General features: G+C 53.6%; 1 protein-coding gene across 1 annotated transcript; it reads left to right on the top strand.

The window, feature by feature from the left end:
• The first annotated feature begins 1,384 nt into the window (after window positions 1-1,384).
• LOC119233310 (dedicator of cytokinesis protein 1-like) lies at window positions 1,385-24,305 on the top strand. Its single transcript, XM_037495553.2, has 7 exons — window positions 1,385-1,471; window positions 8,665-8,813; window positions 15,390-15,475; window positions 15,666-15,822; window positions 19,553-19,593; window positions 20,695-20,785; window positions 23,515-24,305. Exons 1-7 carry the CDS (start codon window positions 1,423-1,425, stop codon window positions 23,755-23,757), a joined length of 816 nt encoding a protein of 271 aa, XP_037351450.1. The 5' UTR covers window positions 1,385-1,422; the 3' UTR covers window positions 23,758-24,305.
• The last annotated feature ends 1,370 nt before the right edge of the window (window positions 24,306-25,675 follow it).

Below are 25,675 nucleotides of genomic sequence, written 5' to 3'. Positions count from 1 at the left end.
CTGCTGCCAGGGCTGCCTGTCCTCAGGTCATCCGCTCTGGGTCCCGCCGCGGTGCTGCTGGTGCCTTTCGTCACTGGGAGAAACTGCGGGACAAGCCTCACTTAGTGGCACCCCAGATCCCCTTGGACAACTTCCCTCTTCATATGCCATTCAGTATTCACAAGTGCTCGTCCACACCCACAAACTCAGGGTTATTAGCTCTGCTGGCTGCTGAGTTTCGACTGTCCGTGGGCGGGCATCTCCTTGCTGTGACATGGCTGAGGGGTGCAGTCCCCAGCAAAGGGCCCTGCTCTCACTTACCCATGCCAGTGCTCACCTGGTCGCTGGGCGCTGGAAGGAGATGTGCAGGAAGGGGCCTTCGCTCTAGTCCAGGTTCTCCATCTGCACTCTGGGCCTTGGAGCTGGCACAACTGGAGCCACGGACCCCAGGTCGGGGTTCTCCATGAGCGGTCCACTCCCCTGATTGAGATGATCACCCCATCTCGAGTTCTGTCTGCATCAGTGGCTGACGGTGTCTGGGGCTCAGGAGACATGTGTAACCAGAAGGCAGTGGCTGGGGCTTGTCGATTTACTAGCCAGGATCTTTCCCTTTCAAGCCCCAACCAGAAGCGTAAGCAGCGCCTCCATGCCCGTATCAGCTGTCAGGGGGATCCACGCGCAGCTCGTGATGCAGCTGCTGACTGTAATGCTGTAGGGTAATTCTGCAAATTATTATTTTTAATATAATCAGCTTTTCCTTAGGCAATAAAGGTAAAAGTTAAATTGCTCACAAACTAATAAATGTTTATCTTCTGAAGCATCAGATTCTGTTTACTCATGAAACACACACCTCCTCTGCTGACCCACTGGGAGGAAAATTAGCATCTCTTTTCCCTGATAAACAAAAACCGGGGCATATCCATTGATATCTTTCGATGTAAGCTCTTCCTTCCATTGAAAATGCAAAAATCAAGTGGGAGGTGTTTGGAAGAGGCCTGCCTGTTCTGATTGTAACTCCAGGGCTTAATTTTAACTTGTGAAGCTGCTGGTGGTGAGCAGGATTGTGGGGTGCCACTAGGTGTCACAATCCTGACCGCTAACAGCATGCATGGGAAACAAACTCCCCCCTTAGGTCAAGCGGCCAGGTTCTCTCTTGCCACTAGAGATGGAAGAAAGGAAATCCATTCATTACTCACCATGGGCTCCTCTTGTCCCCCCGGGGAAGGATGCTACATAATTGGTGGTGATGGGAAGCTGAGATTCCCCCAGCTGGAGTCCGTTTCAGTTCCCTGTGGTAGCAAAAGATTAGTTGAAGTTTTGAGTCTCTTATTTGTCTCTGTGATAGGAGACTTTAATTACACTTAAAAATAACCTAAGTCTGATTTTCAGATTTTCTGTCCAGTGATAGTGGTTTTCCCTTCCCTGGTTTTCAGGTATGGAGATATGAGAAGACAGATTGGCTTTGAAATCAGAGACATGTGGTACAACCTCGGTGAGTAATCAGGGTTTCAGGGCACTATAGTACATGGGTGGTGAGGACAGTGGCTCTGTTTGCCAGTGGTGGGGCATCGTAAAAATCTGAGTTGTTTCTCTTCCCAAGAAAGCAGTTACTACCTTTGTGGTAATTTTTTTCCATCAATAAAAGCTAGGAGCCCGAATTCAAGGGAAGAAAATCTGATTAGTTAGACAAAGAGAAACATCAACGGAGTGCCTTCTATGCCAGGTGAACACAGCTCTGCCATACAACTCTGTCCCTCCCAGGTGTCACTAACCTTCCCTCCATTTCACATGCTCAAATCATGTAGCTCATCCTACTAGTGCATATGTCATCACTTCATGCATTCAGTTTCTCACAGTCTACCTTCTGAGGCTTATTTGTCTACTCAAAACTGGATCCTCTATTTAGTACATTGCCACCAGCTTGTGGTAGTTTCACATGCTTGTACAAGCAAATCATGTGTGTTGTTTAGGTGTGGTTAAGTGTATACGTTAAGAATAATGTGTGTTTAACATAAGAAATCAATGTAGGGCCTCCCCGGTGGCGCAGCGGTTGAGTGCTGGGTTGCAAAGCTGCCCGCAGCCTCTACAGCACCGGTTCAATCCCCGGCTGCTCCCTGGCCACCGGAGGAGGGTCCCGCATGGCGCACAGACCTCTCCTGCCGCCCGCTGCTCCCCCAGCAGTGTACTTCGGTCCTTCTGCCTGCTCTGCTCCCCGCTCTGGCTCTGGTGAATTCTCTCACCCTCCCGCGCTTCTGACTGTACCCAGTGCTTGTATAAATAAATAAATAAATCTTTTTTTAAAAAAGAAAGAAAGAAAAGACTGTCTTCTACTGAATCATTTAAAAAAAAAAGAAATCAATGTAGGCATTTATCACTATGAACTTCCCTCTTCATACTGCTTTTGCTGTCTCTCTCAGGTTTTGGTATGTTGTGTCTCCAATATCATTTGTCTGAAAATATTTTCTGATTTCCCATTTGATTCTTTTTCAACTCATTGATTGTTCAGGAGTTGTTTTTAAATTTCCACATATTTGTGGATTTTTTTTTTAAATTTCTGTTGCCATTGTCTAGTTTCATTCTATTGTGATAGGAATAGCTGCTTGATAAGATTTTGGTCTTCTTAAATTTGATAAGACTTGTTTCGTGACCTAACACATGATCTATCCTGAAGAATGTTCTATGTGCACTTGAGAAAAATTTCTCTTCTGCTTTTACATAGATTATTAAGTAAAATGTTCTGCAGATGTCTTTTAGGTGTTTTAGGGTGCCTTTACTGGTAAAGAAAGATTGTGAATAAATAACTTTGCACCTCAATGAACAATAAAATTAGAACAACCTAGCCTAAATGTGTCATAAGGGAGGAAATAATAAAGACAAGAACATTCATTGTTTAAATGAAATAGCTAATAGAAAATACAATAAAACTAAGAGTTGATTTTTTGAAAAGATAGACTTAATTGACAACTCTTTAGCTATATTAAGAAAAAGTGAGAGAAGACAAAAAATGAGTCTGAAATGAAAGAAGAAATATTATCACTGAAGCCACGGAAATAATAGGGATCAAAAGAGACAACTATGGATAATAACATTGCAATAAATTGGATAACTCAGGGAATCAAAATGTATGGATTCCCAGAAACTTACCAAGACTGAATAATGAAGAAATATAAAATCTGAACAATGCTTGGATGAGCAATCAAAAAATTTTTCAACAAATAAAAGCCCAGGACCAAATGGCTTTACTAGTGAGTTCTACCCAAACTCTTCTGAAATATTAAAGAGGAACACTTATTTTATGAAGTTAGCATTACCCTGATTTCAACGACAGACAAAAACACTACCAAAAAAACCCGAAAACCATAGGATACAGCCCCTTATAAAACATAAACTTTAAAATCCTCAAGAAAAAACATGAAAACTGAATTCAACAGCCCATTAAAAGGAACATACATTAAGGTCAAGTGGGATTTATCCCTGGGCAGCAAGGATGGTTGAACATATGAAAATCAATTCATGTACATTAACAAAATGAGAGATAAAGCTCATAAGATTATCTCAATAGATACAGAAGAGGTATATGACAAAAGAGCACTCTTTCATGATAAAAATGCTCAAAAACCCAGATACACAAAGACTATATGTACCTTAGTAAAATGAAGGACATATGTGATGGGCCCACCACCAGTATCATATTCAGTGGTAAAAACTGAAAACTTTTGGGCCTCCCCAGTGGCGCAGCAGTTGAGCACTGGGTTGCAAAGCTGCCCGCAGCCTCTGCGGCGCCAGTTCGATCCCCGGCTGCTCCCCGGCCACCGGAGGAGGGTCCCACATGGCCCGCAGACCTCTCCTGCCGCCCGCTGCTCCCCTCAGCAGTGTCCTTCGGTCCTTCTGCCTGCTCTGCTCCCCGCTCTGGCTCTGGTGAATTCTCTCACCCTCCCGCGCTTCTGACTGTGCCCAGTGCTTGTATAAATAAATAAATAAATCTTTAAAAAAAAAAAACTGAAAACTTTTGCTGTGAGATCAGGAACAGGACGAGAATGCTTGCTCTCACCACTCCTGTTCAACATAGCACCGGAAGTCTGTACCAGAGCAATTAGCTGATAAATGGATTCAGATCAAAAAAGTAGTAAAATGGCCTGTTAAAATGGACTGCATGATGTTATAAGTAGAAAATCCTGAAGACCCCAGCAGAAAACTTGTATAACTAAGAAGCAAATTCAGAAAAGTTGTAGGCAGGCAGCCACAGGACAGGGGCGGAAGGGACCTGCAAGTCCGGGACACCAGGAGAACAGCCAAAGCAAAGTCAAGGTAAAGGCGGCCATTGTCAGCCTCCCCATGGGCCTCTCACCCACATCTTTCCCATGTGTCTCTTCCATGTCCCCCAAGTCCCGGGGGCAAGCCCAAGGCTGAGAAGGAGGCACAGCTTTTTCTTCACGTGTCTCAGCTCCACCTGTCTCCTCCGCTTCTGCTTCCCAGTCTCCCACGTGTCTCCTGGCTGCTCTATACCGCCTTCCTTGGGTGCGGCCAGGAACATGGAGCTTCCCTGTTTTATGGAGATCACACCGTTACAGGAGCAGGGAAGAGGGGCGTCTCTGCGAGGCCCCCTCCACAGCCTCCTGGAGGCTCACCCCCTCCTAGGCCCTCCCTTGCTGTAAGGTCGCCCTTGTCCCTCCACGTGGTGTCTGTCTCTATGCTCCAAGCAGACCGCATCAAGCCTGGGGGACTTTTGACTTGCAACCTAAAGGATGCACTTAAGAGAGCAAATGTCCCGTTTCATCCTGTCAGCTGCTGCTTTGCATGGGGTGATGAACACAGGAGACCTGCGTTTTGGCAGCATTTCAGCCGGGGGCCCGGGCTCTGGCGAGAGACTGCTGCCAACAGGTCAGCTGTGAGCCACGACCCACCATGGTCACCAGGAGGGCATTTGGTAGCAGCGACAAATAATCATTGGCCAATGTGACTGGGCTCCTTGTCCATAAAATAATAGCATTTTTGAAATAAATTAAAAAACAAATGAGATTTTTGAAAATTAAAAGTAATACTAGTAGGGGTTGTCCCCTTGGGGTCACCCCAGCAGCCTGGCCCTCCCACCAAGACTCTCGGGTGCTGGGGGACCGGCTGCCTATGTCACAGCAGAGGCCACACGCTCCACACTCACGACAGCTTGTCTCGATTTCCCAAAATGCACACAATCTATTTTTTACCGGCTCTCTTTTTTTAATGGGCTCAGATTTGGGGAGATATTGGCAGGCTGATCTAGCCAGGTCTGCCAAGAAAACAAAAATAGAAGTCAGATATATTTTTCATCTTACAGTGGGGCGCCTATCACTTCAGCAGGGCCTGCTCCCCAGGCACCCCCGACACCCCTTCTTCCTTGAGCGTCTCAGTTAGGACGTGGGTGCCTGGAAGGGGCTTGGAGATCGCACCTCCCTGCTGCGCTTCAGTGCCAGAAAAGGGTCTGTTTTGCTGGATCTGATGTGCCTGCACACTTGGCGCTGCCCCTGGGGACAGAGCGGCAGGCTTCTCTTCCTCCAAACCTGTCATATTTTGAGTGTGAAAGGGGAAATCGAAAGCAGGCTTCCCTTCAAAAGAAAGGGGCAAATGGGCTTATTTACCCAGCTCTTCTGTGCTTACCAAAGCCCGCTCCCGAGAGCCGGGGGCTGGCGCACCTGGCTGCTTTCATCTGCCACCTTGATTTATACTTTATGACGGAGCTGACACCGTATCCAGCCTGACTGGGATAAAGGCGCCTCAAGCAGGGGCTTTATCGGGTGGGTTGGGTCCAGATACTTTTCCTATGGGGATTCCCTTCCTGGCTTTTGGGAGGGGGCTGCACAAGTGGTATCTTTTTTCCTTAAAACGCATGTGCAGTGAGGTCTCGTGAGTTTCACTGGGGCTGGAGCAGAATGTTTTGCTCTGCCTGGCCCAGGGTATACAAGATTTTCCTGGCATGAGACTAGGTCTAATGTCAAGATTTCAAGCCTCTGTGGTTGTAAAGACTCATCCACACGCCCAGGGGTGCTGGTGCTGGGGCCTGGCTTCCCTGAGAAAGCCTGGACTCAGCCCTGGGGGTGCAGCTCCTGCTTTGTAACTACAAAAAGTACTTTTTGCCGGTGGGTTTTAAAAGCTGGGACGTGGAACTGGGAGACTGGAAGGGTAAGCAGAGCTGAGTGTCCCTGTTGCGATTTTATCATGAGCATGTCCTCCCTCCATCTCAAAAGAGGGGCCATGTCCATCCTGCGTTCTCAGAGACGACAGGGCAGGAGTCAACTTGCCCTTCATTAATTCCAAACTGAGCTCATCAGTATATTTGCCAAGACCCTCTCCAGAGCAAACCCATAATGCAAATGTCAAAAAAAGGAAATAGGAAGTCCCCAGCCCCCTGAGGACCACTGGCCTGGGGCGACCTCCATGGAAGAGGTTAGTGTTGGCCCAGCCCCGCAGTTCCTGCATTAAAGGGAGGGCTGGTAATGCAATTAGGAGACCCTCATTTCCGGGGCTCCTTCCCCGATTCCGCATGACAGCCACTTGTTACTGCCTGCTCTGTCCCCGCCCCCCGCCCGGCCTGGAGCCTAGAGCTGTACGTGACAGGCAGGGCACGCGGTGACACTCAAACTGCGCTTGATGAACAGCTCCCTGTCACTCTCTTCAGTTTTCCGAAGCAGCGACTCTGACTTTTTTTAGGCTTAATACAAGAAAAGTGCTGCCTGAGAGACAGACTCTAATAGCATGTTTAAGAGAATGCTTTGCACAGTTGCATGCCTTTCAGAAACCTGGAGCATTTGGGAAAGTGATGAGTACGCTTGATGAGAGACGTAATCAAAATGTCATCATTTACTCAAAGAAGAACCTAAGACTTCGGTGCTGCCCGATGCTTTGCTGAAGGTTCTGTTGTACGTGTCCACCCAATACGATTTTAGAAGAATATTCACTTAGACGAACAACAAGGCTTACGTGTTTTGTTAATTGCAATTATTTATCATCGCCAAATTTGTTTCATGGTTTTCTTTACAGAAGTCTGTATTCGTGGAGTTAGAAAGCAAACCAGATCCTCCAGAGTATCCATTCTTGTTCCTGATTTTGTAAAATTATTAGTAGCATTGAACTCTGGGTAAATTGCTGGTGTTAATAACAAAATGTCTCAAGTATTCACTCAAGCGTTTCATTCGTTGTGCATCCTTCTGTTAAATATTGGAAATGAAATGATATAAATTAAATGGGGTGAGATACAAATAAGATGTCTCAAGTGAAAGACAAGAGGCACCAACTTTAAAAGGCCACTTTCCTGCTGGGACCAACTTCCCAGCTGCCTCCCTTCTGCCGTCGCTCAGACCTTCCTGGGCTCACTTCCAGGTCCCTGTCAGCTCCCCGTCACCCAGCCCTCAGGGGTGTAGACAGCACCCGAGTGGGGGCCGGCCCGGCGCAGCGGCGGAGGCTCTGAGCACGCCTGTCCAGTCCAGGACGGGCCCTCCCATGCATGGGACTGAGCTTCCCAACAAATGCAGTTAAAATAGAAATGGCAAAAACAAAGGTTTGGTGCCTGCAAGAAGTTCAGCCTCCACATTTTGGGGGCCCTCATAGATTGAGGTGCCCCAGCAGTGCCAGGTGATGTGGCTGGTCACGTCCCAGCCAATAGAGGTGGAAAGTTGGTGCCACTTCTTACACGGAGGGGAGTCCTGGTGTTCTGGAAAGTTCCTGTGACAGACAGGTAGTGACGGAATCACTCAAATGAGGGCAGGTTGATGCTTTGGAATTGGTCTGGGCTCCTGCCCCGCTCCCCAATTCCTCTCTGTTGGCCGCCTGTGGAGGACGCTGACGCCAGCGTGGCCGTGCATGTACCGTCAGTTCAGGGTCATTATAAAAAATAAAGTCTAGGTAAAAAATGTAAGTAAAACCTGTTGAGAAGTTGAGAAGGTGGACCCGACTCGGGTGTGGGTGTCGCACGGGGCCGGGACAGTGTCCGTGGCGCCCACAGCGGCTGTGCTGTTTGTCAGAGCAACCTTTGAGAAGCCGCTGTCTGCGGCCCTGGGAGCCGCAGCTGCAGGGAGGTGAGTCCAGCTGAGCAACGTAGTCACTGAGAGAAGAGTTTCCCGTCAACAACAGCCAAGGAAAGCAGGTCCCTCGGTTGTCACAGCGTGGTCCTGGCCGCTCGGCCGCCACCCCAGCCCTGCAGGAGGTCACCAACTGGCTGCATGACCAGAGGTGCCTGGTGTCCGCCTGCGCCCTAAGACTTTCAGCGGCCCCGGGACTGCCTGCTCAGACTCCCTGGCTGCATTTGCCCTTGCTCCCCAGGGAGAGGCCCAGCTCCTGTCTCCCAGCCCTGCTGTTGAGGACTCGCCACCCCCTAGTGACCCCTGGTCTCCATCCTTGTTATGTGGTCGTCTGTGAGATGGATAGGCCTCCACTGTCGGCGGTGGACAGTGCTTACCGCAGATGGATGCGTGTTCCAGCGCCACTCACGGCACTGGAATACAGTTCTTCTTCTTCTAGAGGCTGGGGGCCATGCCTGCCGCCTGCGGCCCACAAGTGGACCCAGGCCGTGGGCTCCTCGACTCCCGCGGACCTGTGCTACTTGGTTGTGTCCCTTGCAGCCCGTTTTTGAGTCTTATATACGTGTGCGCGCGTGTGTGTGTGTGTGTGTGTGTGTGTGTGCATATTTCTAAGTGATGCCTCTCTTTATTCAAGGCCAGCACAAGATAAAGTTCATCCCGGAGATGGTGGGCCCGATTCTAGAGATGACGCTGGTTCCGGAGACGGAGCTGCGGAAGGCCACCATCCCCATCTTCTTCGACATGATGCAGTGCGAGTTCCACTCCACCCGCAGCTTCCAGATGGTAGGCACGTGGCGCACGTGGCTTGGGGAGAAGGGGGGCAAGCCGGAAACCCCAAAAGAGACGTGTCAGGGAAGCCGTTGGCCACGGGAGACGGTGCTCCCACCACCTGGGGAGTCCTGGCGCTCTCCTCGCTGGGGAGCCGGGGCGGTTTGCGCGCACTGAGGGGGCTGTGCTCACTCCTGACTTTTCCTCACTTGTCCTCTGCGTTTACTTACGCCGGGCCCCGGGCCTTTCTCTCCCCCGTGGTATGCGCTTGGGAGACGCTTAGTCCCGGCTGCAGTGTTCTCCAAATGGCTGTTTGTGGCTGGGTGATGTTATTTTAAAACCCAAAGTCCTTGCCTTTACCCCCTGAAATGGGGGCCTCAGGCTCCCCAAAGAAAGCCTCCCTGAGGCGCTCACACCCCCTCCCCACCGACCCACCAGAACCAGGAATCACAACTGATGGCCGTCCCCAAGCTGCACACACATCTGGCTCTTTGGATTTTTTTCTGAATCAAATCCAAGGAAGGACCTTCTGGGGAAAATATGATTAAATTAAAGAGCCAGGTAAAGCAGAAAAGTGTTTTTATGTGGATCAATGTTACTAACCCAGGACGCTAAGATCGAAATTCCTCACGTGACACCATCCATCATCCCTTGAAGAGTCTTTGGGTCTGAATGGGGTCAAGGGCTTCGGGAGTGGAGACGCAGGTGAGAGGTTTCCCTCTCGGCAGGCGGACACTGAGTCTGGGGTGTCAGTGCGTGCACAGCGGGCACCTGCCCCCCACTCGCTCCCCTGTGGTGCTCCCCAGTCTGTCCACCCTCAGGAGACACCTGTGCAGACTCACTAGCCCGTCTGAGACCACGGGGGTCTTCCCACTGTCCCACTAGCATGAGATGCCCCTTGGTGTGTGTAAGCAAAAGCACAGACGTTAGCCAGGCCCACGAGAGCCCGCTCGGGCCTGGGCGCGGTGCGGCCAGGACACCTTCAGTCACTGTGGCCACGGGCCTTCTGGCCTCCCGCCTGCCCCCCCTGTGCCGACAAGCCAGCCACTGCCTTATAAAATCAAGGCAGAAAAACTAGAACCTACGATACAACCTTGCTGCTCTGTCAGTCGTTCTTGCGAGGGGGGTCAAGAACCCCCCTCTTCTGTGGGGGCATCTCAGCACCCACATGGCCTGGCCTCCCCCGGGTCCTGATCCCCACCTGCCACACTCTCGTCGTGGGGTCTGTAGTGCATCACTGTGTCCTTGGCTTTGCGCGCTTTCATGCCTCGGATGCCAGAGGGTGGTGAAAACAGCCGGCTCCTCCGCTGTCCCAGGTCCAGCGTCCATCGGTTTCTCACCACCCGCAGCCCAGGCCCTCCGGGGCTGCAGTCCTGGGACTTTGCTGTTCTGGCTCAGGAGGCCCCTTTGGCAGCTCTCCCCGAGGCACCCACCCTCTCCCACCCCACACCCAGGGTGATGTGTGTGGAGAACTTCGGGAAATCCTGATTTATTTCAGAGGAGCCGTGCTGTGTGCAGAGATCCCAGGCTGTGCTAAGCCGGCCCCGAGGGCTGGAGGCACAGCATATGGGGCCCACGTCATCCCTGCAGGCCCCCCGAGCCCCGAGATCTGCGGTGAGTCCTCCCCAGCCTGGGAGGACTCGCTGACACGCTGCCCCCAAATGAGTTACACTCCCACAGGACTTTGCTTCATAAAGCAAGTAAACAAATGAAAAACCTTCCCTTTAAATTCTTTCCTGGCACCTTTTGAGAGAATTCCATTTGTTACATCTTTGGAAAATATAGAACAGCTGAGAATTGCAGCAAATGACCACGCGGGTGCAACAGCATTAATAAAAGTGGGATGAAAAGGGTCCAGAACAGAATCATATTTTCCATCTTGGAGCTATTTTCTGTCATCTTTGTGAGGTCAGTAAAATGCTCCACAACTTCCAGAAATTCTCATTTAGAAACAACATTAGAACATGAGTAATCTTCGTGTCTGCGATGTCTCTGAGTTCCTGTTTGAATAATCCCTCTCGACTGCCCAGGACGGGAACCCTAAGCAAATAGTTAAATAACCCAGGTGGATGTTGGCAGCATCTGCCACCGGGGAAAGCAGAGTATTTTATACTATACTGTGAGTGGGAACACTCGGGAGGTGACTGTGCCTTCAATTCATTGCCGTTTTGTTTGTGGGTTTGTTTACTTTTTGCTTTCATTTTCGGAGCAGCCCTGACGTTGCTATCTGGGAGAGAGGAACGGGCCATGGGAATTATTAGGCTTCCATTTCCCTGAATCCAGACCCAGAGGGGCTGAGGCTAGGGTGGAGCTGGAGCCCAGTGACCCAGAGGCTCTGATCACCATGAGCTTTACCCTTAGAAGGCCTCCAGGAACAGATGCCCAGACTCCTGTCATCCCCTTCACCACATGGAATGGGGCTCATTCGAGGACGTGGTCTCTGAGTTGTTGTCCCTACGTCGGGCCCCAAGGCCCCCTCAGACTGGGTCATTGGCCATGGGCAGCAGCTGGGCCTGGCCAAGGCGGTGCCGCCTGTGCAGGCTGGAGCTGTCGCTGGCTGACCAGGCCATGCCTCTGGGGCCTCTCACCTCATGACTGTTTCCCCAAAGCTTCCAGGTCAGCGAGCCGCCTGCTTGGTGGACGAGCACGGATGTGGGATCTCAGGCTGTGGGCTGCGGAGTGCCAAAGACTAGTCCCGTGGGTAATTAAGTTTACAGAGCGGTTAAGTAAGAGAAATGCAATACACGTGAAATGCAGGTGTTGAGCAGGGGCTCAGAGGCTGAGATGGATTGGGGGGTCAGGCGCTCATCCATGCTGCCAGGCAAGCAGGGCCAAGGGCATATGGGCCAGGCTGCTCTCTGCCCAGCCCGCCAGCTCCTGCCTGGCCCTGCTTTCTCTACCTCCTCCCCCGCACAGCCCACCTCTCCTGTCCCTGCTGAGGAGAAGGGATGTGGTTGGATGTCCCATCCTCCTGGCCGTCCGAGGTGCAGCCTCTGGGAGAGTGGGGCCTGGTGCCCTCGGCTGAGTCCACACTCCTGCCTCGTGTCCCACGAGTGTTTCCCTAAAAGCAGGAGAAAGCAGGGCAAGGAGCCAGCTCACTAGGGTTTTCGGTGAGTTGGCGAAACCCTGTGTTAAGACACTTAGCAGCCCATGCCCAGTGCAGGGCTGCCCAGCTCTGGGTGCTCACTGGCACCCCATCATGAGCCAAGTGACTTGTGTAGACCGTCCCAAAGCCTCTGACCTGGTGCCACAGAGGCCAGGCGCTTCCCAGATGCCTGGACAGGGCAGGCCTGGCCGTGCATGGATATACGTGGTGACCTGGATGCAAATCTGATCCTCAGAGAAATGGTGCATCGCGGGCGAAGGGAACATGGAGAGGCTCTGGCTCTTGTTTGCCTCCTACCCGCAGCCTTTCCGGCTACTTCCTGTGGCCTCGCACTGCTCCTGGGTTGTGGGTGACCAGGGCCGGGAGGTGTGGGCCAGGGCAGCACACCTGGGCACCTGGGCCCACAGAGCATGGGGTGGGCACATATGTAAATGCAGGCCCTGGGCCCAGAAGCGCGGGTAACAGGGGCCTTCAGCTCTGGCGCTCACGGGGGCATCACTGAGGCTAGGGGCTCGGTTGCTGTGTCTGGTCCCCTGCTTCAGTATTAAAGGCCTGCGAGAGATACCGAAGGCTCCGAAACCTCTTTCCACCTGTGAGAATCGGCAATGAACCAACACAGCTGGCCTGGCTGGCAGCAGGGCACTGGCAAAGGAGTTAGCCACACCCTTCACTCCAGGACTCTTACGTTGGAGCCAGTGATCCATGGTTGACTGGGGCGATGAGAGGCCTATGTCTGGTTCCTTCCTCATTTAACTGAATTAACATCCGTGTCAATACCTCCCAGGTGCACCCCACACCCCACCCCCCACACACACCCCACATGCACCGCACAGACATACACACCACACACAGAGCACAGCACACCCAGAACACAGCATATGTGGCTTGTGCTTCTTATTTGCAAAGGGCTGTTGGCATCAGATATTTAGAGATGCTCCCTTCGATATCCTGAGTTTGACGCTGGATATTTTTGCAGCAATATTGGTGATTCAGAAAACAGAGGAAAATGCAGTGATTCTGCTTGTCACGTGAGTGAGCTTCTGCCACCTTTGGAGCATGCAGTAAACCCTTGCTAATTTTATCCCAACCACCACAGAACCCCGCTGCAGATTACCAGAAAGCTTTTTTTTTTTTTTTTTTTTTTAATGAAACCAGCTCTGTTCTATCAGCAAATGCGCCTTCTGCAGTTTATTTGGACATGACAGCTTAATTCTGATTGTGATAACAGTCCGCAGCACACCAGCAAATTGATTCTAGGACGCTGTGTAAAAATGATGGGGCCCCGGAATCGGAGGCTGCTCACAGGTCTCTGCTTGCTGAAAAGCCGAAGCGGGTTGGCAGGTGTTTGTGCAAATTACTCCGTTTAGACTAGAGGTTAGTAAAATTAGAATCAGCTGTGTTCTTCTGATTTACTTATCATTCAGCCACTCTTTTTAGAAAACATTAAATTCATCAGTCAAAATTTGATAAGCAGCATACTTGCGGGTGGCAGCTTCCTAGCGCCCTGTTTGTGACAGCGGGGTTTGTGCGGAAGCAGAGAAAACATCCGTCTTCACAAAGTGGGCTCCAAGCTCAGAGCCCCCTGGTGAACCAGTGATGAGCTGCTTGAAACCCGGGTGTGCGCCTGGCAGGGCGGGGCCTGCTTGTCCTCTGCAGGCTTCCTCCCCCTGGGCAGTCACCCATGTTCTCACTTAACTGAGCCCCATTTTGCATCCCCATGATTTGTTTTAAAAAATCAGCACTCGCCCAACCCTTGACTTTCGGTGTTCCGGGAGATGGGGCTGCCTTGAAATGCCAGTCTGGGGCTTGTCGGAAGTAATCGCCCTTTTTCTGGATCCCAAAAGGCACCACCTTTTGCAAAATCCTTTTCTATAAAAAGCAGAGTGGGTGAGTCTCAAAAAGTGATTTTATAGTAAAAGTCCTTATCACAAGCTGCTCTTTTTCACTAGAGCCTCCTCTGTGTTCCTAAAACCCCTGAACTTCTCGACCAAACCGGATCAGAAAGCAGGTATTGACTTGGGGGGGAGACGGGAATCAGGGAGACAGCGGCCGTGACCCGCCACGGTCCCTGCTTCTGGGATGTCGCCCAGCGGTTGCTGTCAACACTGATGGGTTCTCCTCCCCCGTCCTGTCCTGTTTCACCGTGGCCCGGGGGAAGTGTGGCCTGGGCAGCGCGGCCCCATCAAGGCCAGGCGGGCCTGGTCTCGGCGGCTCTTCCCTGGTCTCGCCAACCGGCACCTTCTGCTTCCCCACCATCCGCCCCCACCTCCCATAACAAACATGGCTGACACGTTACCCCGCCCAGATCTGGTTTTCTTGGGGCTCTAGCCATACAGCCACCCCAAGGCTCGTCCGTTCCCCGGAGCCCTGACTCGGGTGCTGGTCCAGATGCTGGGATCCAGCAGTGACCCAGAGGGAAAAAATTCTCCCTCACAGCTTAAATTCCTATGGGATCCTCATAACAGTGGGGGATGTGGGGACCTGGGGAAGTAACATCTGAGCATCTTTTTTAAAGGGACCCCGAGACCCGTGCCTACGAGCCACATGCACTTGCTGTCTGAACCCCGAATTCAGTTGTTGCTCCCTTCAGTCCTTTGTCAATTTCTTTCAGCGCTGGGAGGCCAGCCCCTCTCTACGGGAACTAACACTCTCGCGGCCCTGCCTTGTTCCTGGCCTGGGCCCCTGGGGAGCCACAGGGCTCTCTGCAACCCGAGCCAGAATCCCAGCTCTGAGTCCTGCCAGGCCCGGGGACTAGGCAGCCAGGATGCGGGCCCATGGCCATCAGGATCAAAGTGGTTCTTTCCAGTCTGTGAGCAAGGGGTTCATGGCCCCCATGAATGTATCTTGGAGAATTGCTCAACAGTGGATTTTTCTTGAAGCGGGGAGTGGCGGGTGGGGTGGGGGGTCGGAGAGACAACTAGCCAGTTCCAAGGATGCTTCCCACCAGGGTGCTCTGGAAATGCAATCTCAAACTTCAGGGCGTTCAAGGGCGTCTGGAGATGGCCCCTCTGAGGGCTTCGAGAACTTGCCCTCTCTTTTTTTTGTTTTTTCACCCAAACTGAGAGGTCTCGCTGTGGATGAGTGGCAGCCACGTGGCCTTGGATGTTTCCAGACAGCAGAGAACGCTGCTGGCCGGTGAAACGCCGTCTTTTCTTTCCAGGAGCCACGAGCTAAGTCGGGTGTTTGGTTCATAGCGACGAGCTCGAGATGTGTTTTCTTGCTGCGTCTCCGTTGTGTCCCCTGCGGTTTCCTTGTCTTTCCCTGGGCCCTGCTCCTGCTCTTGGACGTGCTGCTCAGGCGCCATCACCCGGGGGCACGGGACGTGCCCCACAGCGGGACGTCGGGGCGCCCCCCAAGAGAAGTCGGCTCCCGGGGCGGGGCGACCGCCTGACGCGGTGTCCTCCGGCTCGCGTGCTCTTGACGCCCAAGTCCTGCAACGGCGCATCCGCCCTGCGATGACTTACGCTTCCTCTGCTTAATTATAGTTTGAAAATGAGATCATCACCAAGCTGGATCATGAAGTGGAGGGAGGCAGAGGAGACGAGCAGTACAAAGTGCTATTTGATAAAATGTAAGTGTTGCTGCACAGTGGGATTTATGTCAGCGTGGGGGGGGGGGAGACTGTAATTAGACTCCAGTGAACTTTGTAGCCCAGATATAATTAAAATGTGTTAATAATGGGAATATTCCAGCGCACACCAGCGTCGAGTTTCTTTCTCTGCGCGTGATTAACCAGGTGCGTGTCGTGCCTTGTGCCGCAGCCTCCTGGAGCACTGCCGGAAGCACAAGTACCTCGCCAAGACCGGGGAGACGTTCGTCAAGCTGGTGGTGCGCCTGATGGAGCGGCTCCTGGACTACAGGACCATCATGCACGACGAGAACAAGGAGAACCGCATGAGCTGCACCGTCAACGTGCTGGTGAGGACGCCGCTGAGGGAACCCTGTCTTCGCGGGCGCCAGCCCTGGGGCCCTCGAGTCCCAAAGTCTGGTGGCAGCTGGCCGGGGGTGGGGTCCCCTGCTTGCCCCCAGTCTGGGCAGAAAGGGGTAAGGGGCACTGTCTGCAGAGCCCCCCTAGAAGGGTCTGTCGAGTCCTGGCCCCCCAAGTGTCTTTGCTTTGTTCTTCCTTCCTGTGGCTTCGGGCGCTGCATCTCCCTGCCCTGTCACCAGCAGCTCCCTCGTGGCACAGGTCGCTGGTACGTTAACTGCATCCTTGGTCCTCACAGGCGACTATAAGAGGGTACCATGCCCTCAGCAGGGAGAATGGGGATCCATCCCCGAGAGAAATAGCCACACCCCGATTCTCAGAACCTGCAAATGTGGATCACTCGGATACAAGGGTCCTTGCGGGTGTAACCAAGGGCGCTAGAGCATCCTGGGCTGGGGGCGGCGCTAATCCCATCGCCACGAGTTCTCGTGGGAGAAAAGGAGGTGACTAGGATGGCAGACTTGGGGGATTATCAGGCTGGTTGTGGAGACTGGCTGTGACCGACATGCTCAGGGCTCTGAAGTGGAAGGAGGCTTGATGCAAAGCACGTGGGCAATGTAAGCAGCGATGGAAACTCTCAGAAAGAATCAAAATGAAATGCTCAAAATCCAGAGCACTAGCAGAACGCAGAGACTTCAGGTCTCACCGTGGACCCGACACCCGAGGGAGCCCCATGAACTCGGAACCTCTGCACGTGTTTGCGAGCCCCGTGTATGCTCAGGCAGCTGTCCGCACCAGCCCTGCGCCCGGCCTCCACTCTGCTAGCCTCGACTCCACCTGGGACAGGTGTGCACGAGCTCCCAGGGAAGCTGCCCACCTTCAACGCCAGACCAGCCTGGCCCTCACTCCTCCTCCGGTCCTGCCTCTGTCTAAGCAACGTGCCTTGGCAGGGCCACCGAGGTTAAATAGCAACCAGTACTTTAACACGGAGAGAAAAGGATCGCTCTTCCCAGTCAGTCCCTAGCGCTGCCTGGTTTTCAGGGGGTCAGCAGGCTGCTGACCAGGGGATGGGCCCCAGCGTCCATGGCCGAGATGAGTGTGTTTTATGCACAATCACACCTGCTCACCTGGACACACAGTCTGGCGGGGAGTGGTGATGTGCCCTGAGCCGGGTCTTTTGTCACCTGAACAAGCTTTTGTCTTTTGTCACCTGAACGGCTCTCCCTGCAGTCACAGTGCCTGGCGCTGAGGTGTGTCCCTCCACCCACGTGTGTCCCTCCGCCTTCCTAGCTGTGCCGCCATCAGTCCCCCCACCTGGGGCCCGGCGTCTGCCTGCAGGAGCCCTGCGCTCCTCTCCTGCAGCTGCAGGAGGATCAGAGGACCCCAGCCTGTCACGGTTCTGTTATTAAAAAGAATAGCATCTGTGGATTAAAGAAAAACAAGAAAACGGGAGCTTTGCGGCGGGGCGTTTCATCTCTAAGCATCCTCAGCCCAACTCCCATTCAGTCACAGAAGCGGAAAGACAGACACAGCCTCTAGTCCGCTTTTCCTTTCCTTCTGGAATTTGTCTGATGAGCCGTTGGCTCCAGATGAATATGTCTTTACATTTTCAGGTGAATGTGATACATAAAAACATAATAGAGATAAATTAAATGTACTCAGTTTATCGCTAAGCAGAAATCGCCTTGAAATCCTAGAGTTAAAAATCAAGCACGCGGGCTGGAGGAGGTCCTTCAGGCCCGTTGCCTCTCTCCCTAGAACAGCTGTGGTTTCGAAACACGGGGTGAGTGGAACGTCCTCCGCTGCGTGGGCCCAAGGCCCTGCTCGTCCTAAGATTTCAAAACACAGGAATTAAAATCAAAAAGTAAGAGACGTGAGTGCAGCCCAGTGGCCCGACCCCTGAGGTCCCAAAGGCCCCTCCACGGGCCCCTGGGGTCACAGTTCCAAGCTACGAGGCACCGTGGGATGCAGCCTTCCATCGCTGGGGAGCCCCTCTTCCTTCCAGCTGCCGCCCACACAGCCCGTGCCCAGATGAGGAGCGTGACGCAGCTTACAGATGTTCCGAAGGTGAATGAAGACGCGGCTACGAGCCTACGGTTCAGGCTAGAATTCTAAACATCCCCGTGTCTGTTTGAGGCATGAAAGAGTACAAAATCCGAACCGAATCCAAATGCATCTCTGAGCTGTCAGTCCTGACAGCTGTGTGTGGTGGGGGCGGCCCCGCGGGCTGCTGGTGGCCGAGTCCGGAGCGCAGCGGACGTCCGTGCTCGAGGGGGGCTTGAACGGGCCGCGGCTGGGCCTGCGGCTGCTGAGCCAGTGGCGGGGCAGGCCCCTGAGCATCTGGACTTTACGTAAGACACGCAAAGGTTTTATATAGAAGTTGGGGTTTGAGATGAGCCTCTTTCTGTCCTGGAGAGGTTTTGAAGTCCTAGGAAGGCAGCGGAACTCGGCGCGGGCAGGAAATAGAAGCAGCTCCACATCTCGCGGCGTGGGAGGAAGGTCGCTGGCGTCCCCGTGGTGCGATTGTGAAGACATGATCAAAAGCTTAGGGAAGGATTAAAAATACGAATGCGAGAGGGTGGTGTGAAGCGTAGCTGGCAAGTGCTGGCGGCTGGGCTTGGAAGGCGGCTCACCCCCTGCCTGGGACGCAGCCGCTCCTGGTGACGCCGCGTCGGGGCTGAAAATACCCCGTGACGTGGCCGTGGCGTGTCGAGGACGTCGGATCCCCAGATGCCGCGGAACCTGAAAATCTTGCTGCGTCTTATTTCCTCTGCCCATATGTCAATTCACTTCAGAGAGATCAATTCTGGAAGCAACGCCTCCTTTTGCTAATGAAATGGAACATCCTGCTTCACCTCACTGGTAATCAATCGTCGCCGTTATGATGCCTCGGGCGCCCGGTGGCGCTGGCTCTGGGTGTCCTGGTCAGGTGCCAGGTGTCACCTTGAAGGTGACCTTGGGGTGGCCACACCCTAGGAATGCTGCGTTCAGCCCCACCCCCACGTCTGATACATGCGCTGGCCGCAGCGGGGGCCTCTGGCTCTGCCTACGTCCCATCTGTGTGCTGCGGCGTCACCTCTGGTCTGCTGGTCTGGCGCCTCCCGGGCCTCCTGCCACGGCTGAGCCCAGCAGGGGACGGCACCGCCCAGGCCCCAGGGTGGCCCTTCCCCCTCCAGCAAGGTGCGATGGTCCCCCCACAACTCTGGGCAGCCACATGTCTGCAGATGGGCCCTGGGGACAGGACAGGGCGACATTGTGTAGGAGACGCCACAGGGGATTTTGCACTCTGTGTGAATTTGTGGTTCTGACCCAAGGAATTGGGCCCACTTGGCTGAGTTTGATGCAAGTTCAGCTACATTGAGCCACTGTTCCTAGCGGTGAGGTGCAGGGGATCACCCCTCTGCAGGTTCAGGGGTGCATTTCTCCCCCAGCAGTTGTATGTGTCACACCATGCCCCCTTTCCCCGGGCGCCCAAGTTCCTGTGCCCCCATATCCCCAAGCCCCCCATGTCCCCTACCCTTGTGTCCCCCACCCCCATGTCCCCATGCCCTGCAGGCCGTGCCTCACCACCCCTCACCCCACCATTCTGATGTCAGGTCCAAGGGTTTGTTTTGATTTGATTTGATTTCCTTCCTGCTCTTTAAGAACTGTGAGCTTTTAATGTGCACGCGACACCTTTTCAGAACCGCTTTCTTCAATCAGTGTTGTCACTTGGTTTTTCAGAATTTCTACAAAGAAATTGAGAGAGAAGAGATGTACCTAAGGTACGTAGGGGTCCCTCCGCATCCCCGTTACCGCCCCAGCCTCCACCCTTGCGGGGCGTGCTCTGTCCCCCGGGCTGATGCTGCAGGAGCCAGAGCTGAGCTCCCGGCGCTCCCCGGGGGCCTTCACCCTGGCCCAGTCCCTGCCAGTCGCGCCCACTTAGCCGGCTCGGGCAAAGTGGTTATTACCGCAGTGACTGCCACACAGGCTTCACGCCTCCTGGCCGACGCGTGAGGCCCTTTGGAAAAGAGGCAGCGCTGGGGAGTTTCATGGGTCACAGCAGCCACGCGATCAAGGGAGAATTTAGCTTTGGCCGTATGGGGAGCTGGCGACGTCGGCGCTGTCTGTTCATCCCTGCTGATGCCATCCCCGTGCCGTGCTGCCCGCTGGGGTTTTCTCTCCCACTTGCTCTTTTTCCAGAGAGATGGGCAGTGGCTGGCCCCTCTCCTCGTCACGTCTTGGCCCAGTGTCAAATATTTAGCAAGTTACTGCTGGGCAGTTACTACCAGCAGGATTTCCTAACTCGTGACTTCCAAAATAGCTTCATTTTCTCCTTTAAAAAATATACCCTATGAATTTAAGTAACTGGGGGAAACAATAGCTTCTTTTGTCTAAAATATGGGCTGCTTTATTTTAAAAATAACCTTTCCTTATGGCAGAGATGTCCTTTCGATGACAATCCCTGTGATCCTTGGGGCTTTTTATTCTACGGATTTGTGTGTGAGGGGTTTTTTTGGAGTGCATTTGGCTTCCATGGGGATGAGGCGATCTCCATCAGACACTGTCATCTCATTTCACATGTATGAGCAAAGCTGGAGAAGAGAAGAGAAAACCTGAAATACGATTCTACCTTCTTGTGCCATCCTCATTCTCTGCCTGAAAAAAGCAAACTTAATGTTTTTTTTTTTAAATACAAGTGTATATCATCCTGGCTGGTTTTTCTCAGTGTTTTCTGCACCGAAAGTTTTCAAGGCATGAATTGTGAGCATTGTAAGAAGAAAGTACAGAGATGATTTATTGTGGAAGGTAGACTTTAGCTTTTGCAGGTCTCAACTCAAATTATTTGGTGACATTTCATGAAGGCTGCTGTTTCTCCGTCTCAGGTATTTGTACAAGCTGTGTGACCTCCACAAGGAGTGTGATAACTACACGGAAGCAGCCTACACCCTACTTCTCCATGCAAAGCTTCTGAAGGTAATAAAAATTACCACGCACTTTTATGATTCTGTCATTACAAATTCTAAGAATATTTAAAGTCTTATTTTTCCATGATAAATGTTAGTAAACCCATAACTTAAGATTTTATGGATATTAACTAAATGTCATGATATAAACAAAGATACTTAGATTCAATCCTACTAAATGCAAAAATGCCACAGCAAATTATCGCTCAGCATCGTAAACACCTACCATTGAGTTGTCAGCCACCAGCGGGCTGATGGCTGTTCCTTATTGACGCCAACAGGACTCAGTGACGGTGGGAAGTACTGGCAATGGAAGGATCTCTGTGGTAGAGCAGCTGTGAGATAGGATGAGACATTATCTTCCCAGAGGATGGCAGCCAGAACAGGACTTTTTCCTCTGTAACGTCCCCTGAGTAGCCCTGTTAATCTACCAGGTCATGTCAACCCCCCCCCGGTCCTCCTGGGCACAGCTCCCCTGCCCAGTACCCCTGGGCACAGGTCAGTTGGGACAACAACCTCAGGCTCTTTTGTTGTGTAGTTGGCTTTGGGCATTTTTGTTTGTTTGCTTGTGGTGTCAGATTCTTGCTCTCCCATGTCCAGCTCCTGCAGTTAGTCATGCAGAGTAGACTCAGTGGGTGGATGGTGGGTGGGTGGGTAGTTGGGTAGGTGGGTTAGTAATTGGGTGGGTGAATGGGGGTGTTAGGTGGGTATGTGTGTGGTTAGGGAATTGGGGGTAGGAGGGTGGATAGATGCAAATGTCGGGGATGGGTCAGTGGGTGGGTAGTTAGATGGAGGCCACAAAATGTCCACTTTTATGTTTTAGAACTTAAGCAAGTCATTAGATTATCTTTCCCATGATATCTTATTAAAAATGGGGGAAGTTTGGGCCTCCCCTGGTGGCGCAGCAGTTGAGCGCTGGGCTGTGAGGCTGCCCGCAGCCTCTGCAGCGCCGGTTCGTTCCCCGGCCACCGGCGAGGGTCCCACAAAAATAAAAATAAAAAAAAAATGGGGAAAGTTTGAGCTGGATCAACAAGAATATGCAAGTTCGAATCTAATTGGCCTACTGGGCAGAAAGTCTGCTCATTCATGGAATCCTGTTTCCCAGCTCAGACCCGTCCCCAAAACACCAGAGATGGAGTGAGGGAAACCCGATGCGATTGGGCTAAAAATGGACACTGAGCGAGCCCGCTGGCCGGTGACTGCAGTGGGGGGACACTGGGCTAGGGTTGCAGCTCTGGCCAGAACCTCCCAGACAGTGGCTCCATCCTGACATCTGCAGTGACATCTGTCACACAAATATATCCAGACTACGCCGGAGACATTCAGGAGTCGAGATTTACCTTTTCTAACTATCAAATGGTCCGTTAGAAGCTAAATACGAGGAGGCTCCGCTCAGCCCGGGTGCCGTATCGGTCGTCACCCCTCCCGCTGGCCCGCACACGTGGATAAAGCGCTCAGGACCGTGATTTATGAGAACGGAGGTTTCAGTTGGTGCATCTGACGCCAGCCATCCCCCCATAAATCCTCGTGGCCTTCATTTGTTCGAAACCCAAATTCCAGTAACAAGGAGCTTTTGCAAATATGAAGATATTTCTTTAACTCACGGGAAATTAAAATGGGGCTGACAAACTGCTCCCTTGAACCATCCGTCTCCCGTCGTGCGCGGCGTTAGCTCATGCGTGTGAATGTAAAATAGACACAGATAGAGACTCGCAGACACACATGCTGTGTACAGAGCGTCTGCGTGGCCGCTGCACTGAGTGCAGACGGTGCTCAGCGCACGAGGGCCTGTCCACTCCCTGCACTGACATTAACGTCCCCCGGGACCCTGGCTTTCCTGGGAATGGGGTACATGCTACCCTCTCTCTGCATCTCAGCGCAGGGGGCACTGCCCCCCACTGCGGTCCGGGCAGCCTGGAGTCTGTTACTGTCTTTGCAGCGCCCCCAGTGTCCTACCTTAAAACAGGGCCCTTCTTCAGCTCCTGGGCCACACAAGCCCATTTCCTCCACGGAGCCTCAGACCCCCACCCTGTACGTGGCCTTGCCCCCCGAATGGCCTGGGAGTGTCTCTGCGGCGCTTCTCTGCGGCGCTGTGCAGAGGCGCCGTCCTGCATCAGGCTTCCTCCGCCGCACCTGTGGCCTGTGCCAGGATTCCACAGCCGGTTCTCACCAGATGCTGGTGGCGCTGAGCCCTGTGTCAGGGGCGCTGACTACCAGCTTGATTCAGGGGGGCTGTCGAGGGAGCTCACCTCCACTTGGGGGTCCCCTGACTTGCCGAGACCCCTGTGCATCCTTCTCCTTCATCCCACACGCACACAGATGCTACCCAGCCCGGCGTCTGCGCGAGCTGTGCCCGGCCTGAAGGCCCCAAGACACCTACACGCGTGTGAGGAGCCTGATGGCCTAGCGGGTCCCTCTCTTGTCGCTGGCAGGTGACATCCACGTGCCTTCCTTGCTGTTGGTTAACGTGTAGAGCAGCACGGGACAGGGGGCTCCCGCAGGCGCCAAAGGTCACTGGACCCTAGCTCCTCCTGCATGGGGCCTCATCAGCCTTCCAGAACCTCTGGGTCCACTCCTTAGACCCAACTTTGCCTCCCTTTGGGCCCAGGCACAGGTTTCTGCCCTCGTTCCTGGACCCCGGCGGCCTGGGAACAGCAGCCCCAGGCCCCAGAACCGGCATCTCCCTGGAGAGGAGAGGCCAGCCCGGGCAAGCCCTCACCCGCTGTGCTCTCTCCTCAGTGGTCGGAGGACGTGTGCGTGGCCAACCTCACGCAGCGGGACGGGTACCAGGCCCCCACGCAGGGGCAGCTGAAGGAACAGCTCTACCAAGAAATCATCCACTACTTCGACAAAGGCAAGGTGAGACAACGCGCTGTCTACTGTTTCCCTGGGCGCCTCGCTCGGTGTGGGCACCGTCTGTGGACACGCGGTATCAGCGGGGCCTGGGCGCAGTCAGGCGCACAGTGGAGGTCTGAGGCTTAGTCCTCAGAGGCCGCATCTAGGCAGACATCTTAAAAGAGGAATTGGTCACCCTTAGAGAAGCCAGCCGGAAAGGAAAGGCTGACCCGGGAGACAGTCAGGTCCCTGCCGGAGAGGGCCAGGCTGGACGCTGGCTGGAGGGGCTTCTGGCCACCTGTTCCTTTGAGGGTTGCCGTTTCCCTGCTGTCATGAGACCTAGGGCAGGGCAAGCAGCACCCCCTCTCTGCAGCTTCTAGGTGGTGGCTTCAGACAGAATTTCTCCCTGGGACTCCGACTGGTGGAAGCTGCCCTTGCTCTCGCCGGCAGGACCACAGGTCACACCTGGTCCACTTGCTGGGCCAAGCACTGACTGTTACTGTCTCGAGTGAGCAGCTGCAGCTTCTGCAAGTTTTGAGAACGACACTCAGCGAGTTCAGCTCTGTGGGCGGCTTGCTTGTCACTTGGGGAAGTGACGTGGTGCTCCCAGGGGGGCAACTGTTCTGACAAAGACCCCCCCCCTCCTGCCCTCTGGCCTCAGCGCAGGGTGAATCCACCCGGCTCCCCAGCTGCGCCACCCCAGCCCTGCCCCATCAACTCCTGACCAGTGTGTCTCTGCGTCCAGATTTCCCTCTGGATGTCAGGCCGCTCAGGCCAGTAGCACACTGTTGCACCCCAAACCCAATTTCCAAATAGGGTCCAGGGCTATTTACTGGAGCCAGGGCTCAGGGCTTCAACATCCCTCGTAGAGGGTACAGCTGCACCCCAAACAGCACCCATCCTGGGAAGGATGACAGCTGCCCTGTCGGAAAAAAGAGCTGCTGGAGATGGCAGCGTTCAGAACAGCACCTGGCTAGGCTGAGGCCACACGGAAATGAGGGTCAAGAATGTTCTGTGGGTCTCACCCAGCCCCATAGTAGACCTGAATGTATTTCTTCATAGAAACGAGAAGCTTTCACAATTAAGGCCAATCACTAAAATGTTAGTAACTGAGCCAGGGGAATCCTGTTTGTCAGAAACTACTAAAGAAATGAGCTGATTCGGCCATTTCTTCCCTGCTGCCCTCCTGACCCAGCCACATGCTGGCGCAGGGCGTCAGGTGCCAGCGAGCAGGGCAGTGCAGGAGGGCCCTGAAGGACTGGGCACCAGGGGCCTTTGCTGCTCTCCGGTGACAACAGGAGGCCAACCCTCAGGTTCCCCCTCCACATGACACCCCGTTTCCTGCCTTGGGCTCTGTGTTCAGGCCACCCCTCCCCTCTTGGGTCCAAAATCGCACCAGCCTTCCCGCATCTGCCTGGTGGGCTCTGCTGCGCCTGCCTGGGTCGGCTCCTGCCAGCCCCCTCTGCTCACATGAGCCCTCAGTGCCACTCCTCTTCCTTTACGGCGCTGCCTGCATGCAGCCACAGGTTTGCGTGTCTGTTTCCTGCGCGAGCCCCCGGCAGGCTGCATGCGGGGTCCGGGAGACAGGCCACGTGTCTAGCCCACAGGAGACCTAGTCTCAGAGCTGTGCCTGGTCTACCACACAGCGGGCACGCGTTGAACGAAGGAACAACTGGCTGGATGGAGGCTGGATGGGTGGATGGAGGATGTATGCATGGGGAGATGGATGGCTGAGGATGGAAGATGGCTGGGTGGAAGACAGACGGGTGAATGGAGGCTCAGCTCTCGAGAGTGATTCCTGCAAGATGAGACACGCTCGTGGTGGCAAGACAGACAATTGACCTTCAGTAAATAATAAGTTGAAGGGCAAAGTCGGTTTTTTTTAAGCAAAGGTGTCCTCTGAGAGGAAAAAGAATGTGCTGAGCTTGGGGTTCTCAGCCAGGACCCACAGGAGCCCTTCGCGCTTGTCATGACGTGCCTCGAGGGTGTGGGCATCGTCTGGGTGAGGCCAGGGACACCACTCGGCAGCCTGCAGCGGGCAGGAAAAGTGGACTGGGGCAGTGCC

This window comes from Talpa occidentalis, unplaced genomic scaffold, assembly GCF_014898055.3.
Source record: "Talpa occidentalis isolate TD23 unplaced genomic scaffold, MPIMG_talOcc4v2.1 talOcc4.746, whole genome shotgun sequence".
NCBI classification, from domain to species: domain Eukaryota; kingdom Metazoa; phylum Chordata; class Mammalia; order Eulipotyphla; family Talpidae; genus Talpa; species Talpa occidentalis.
This window is presented reverse-complemented; position numbering and strand designations above follow the sequence as displayed.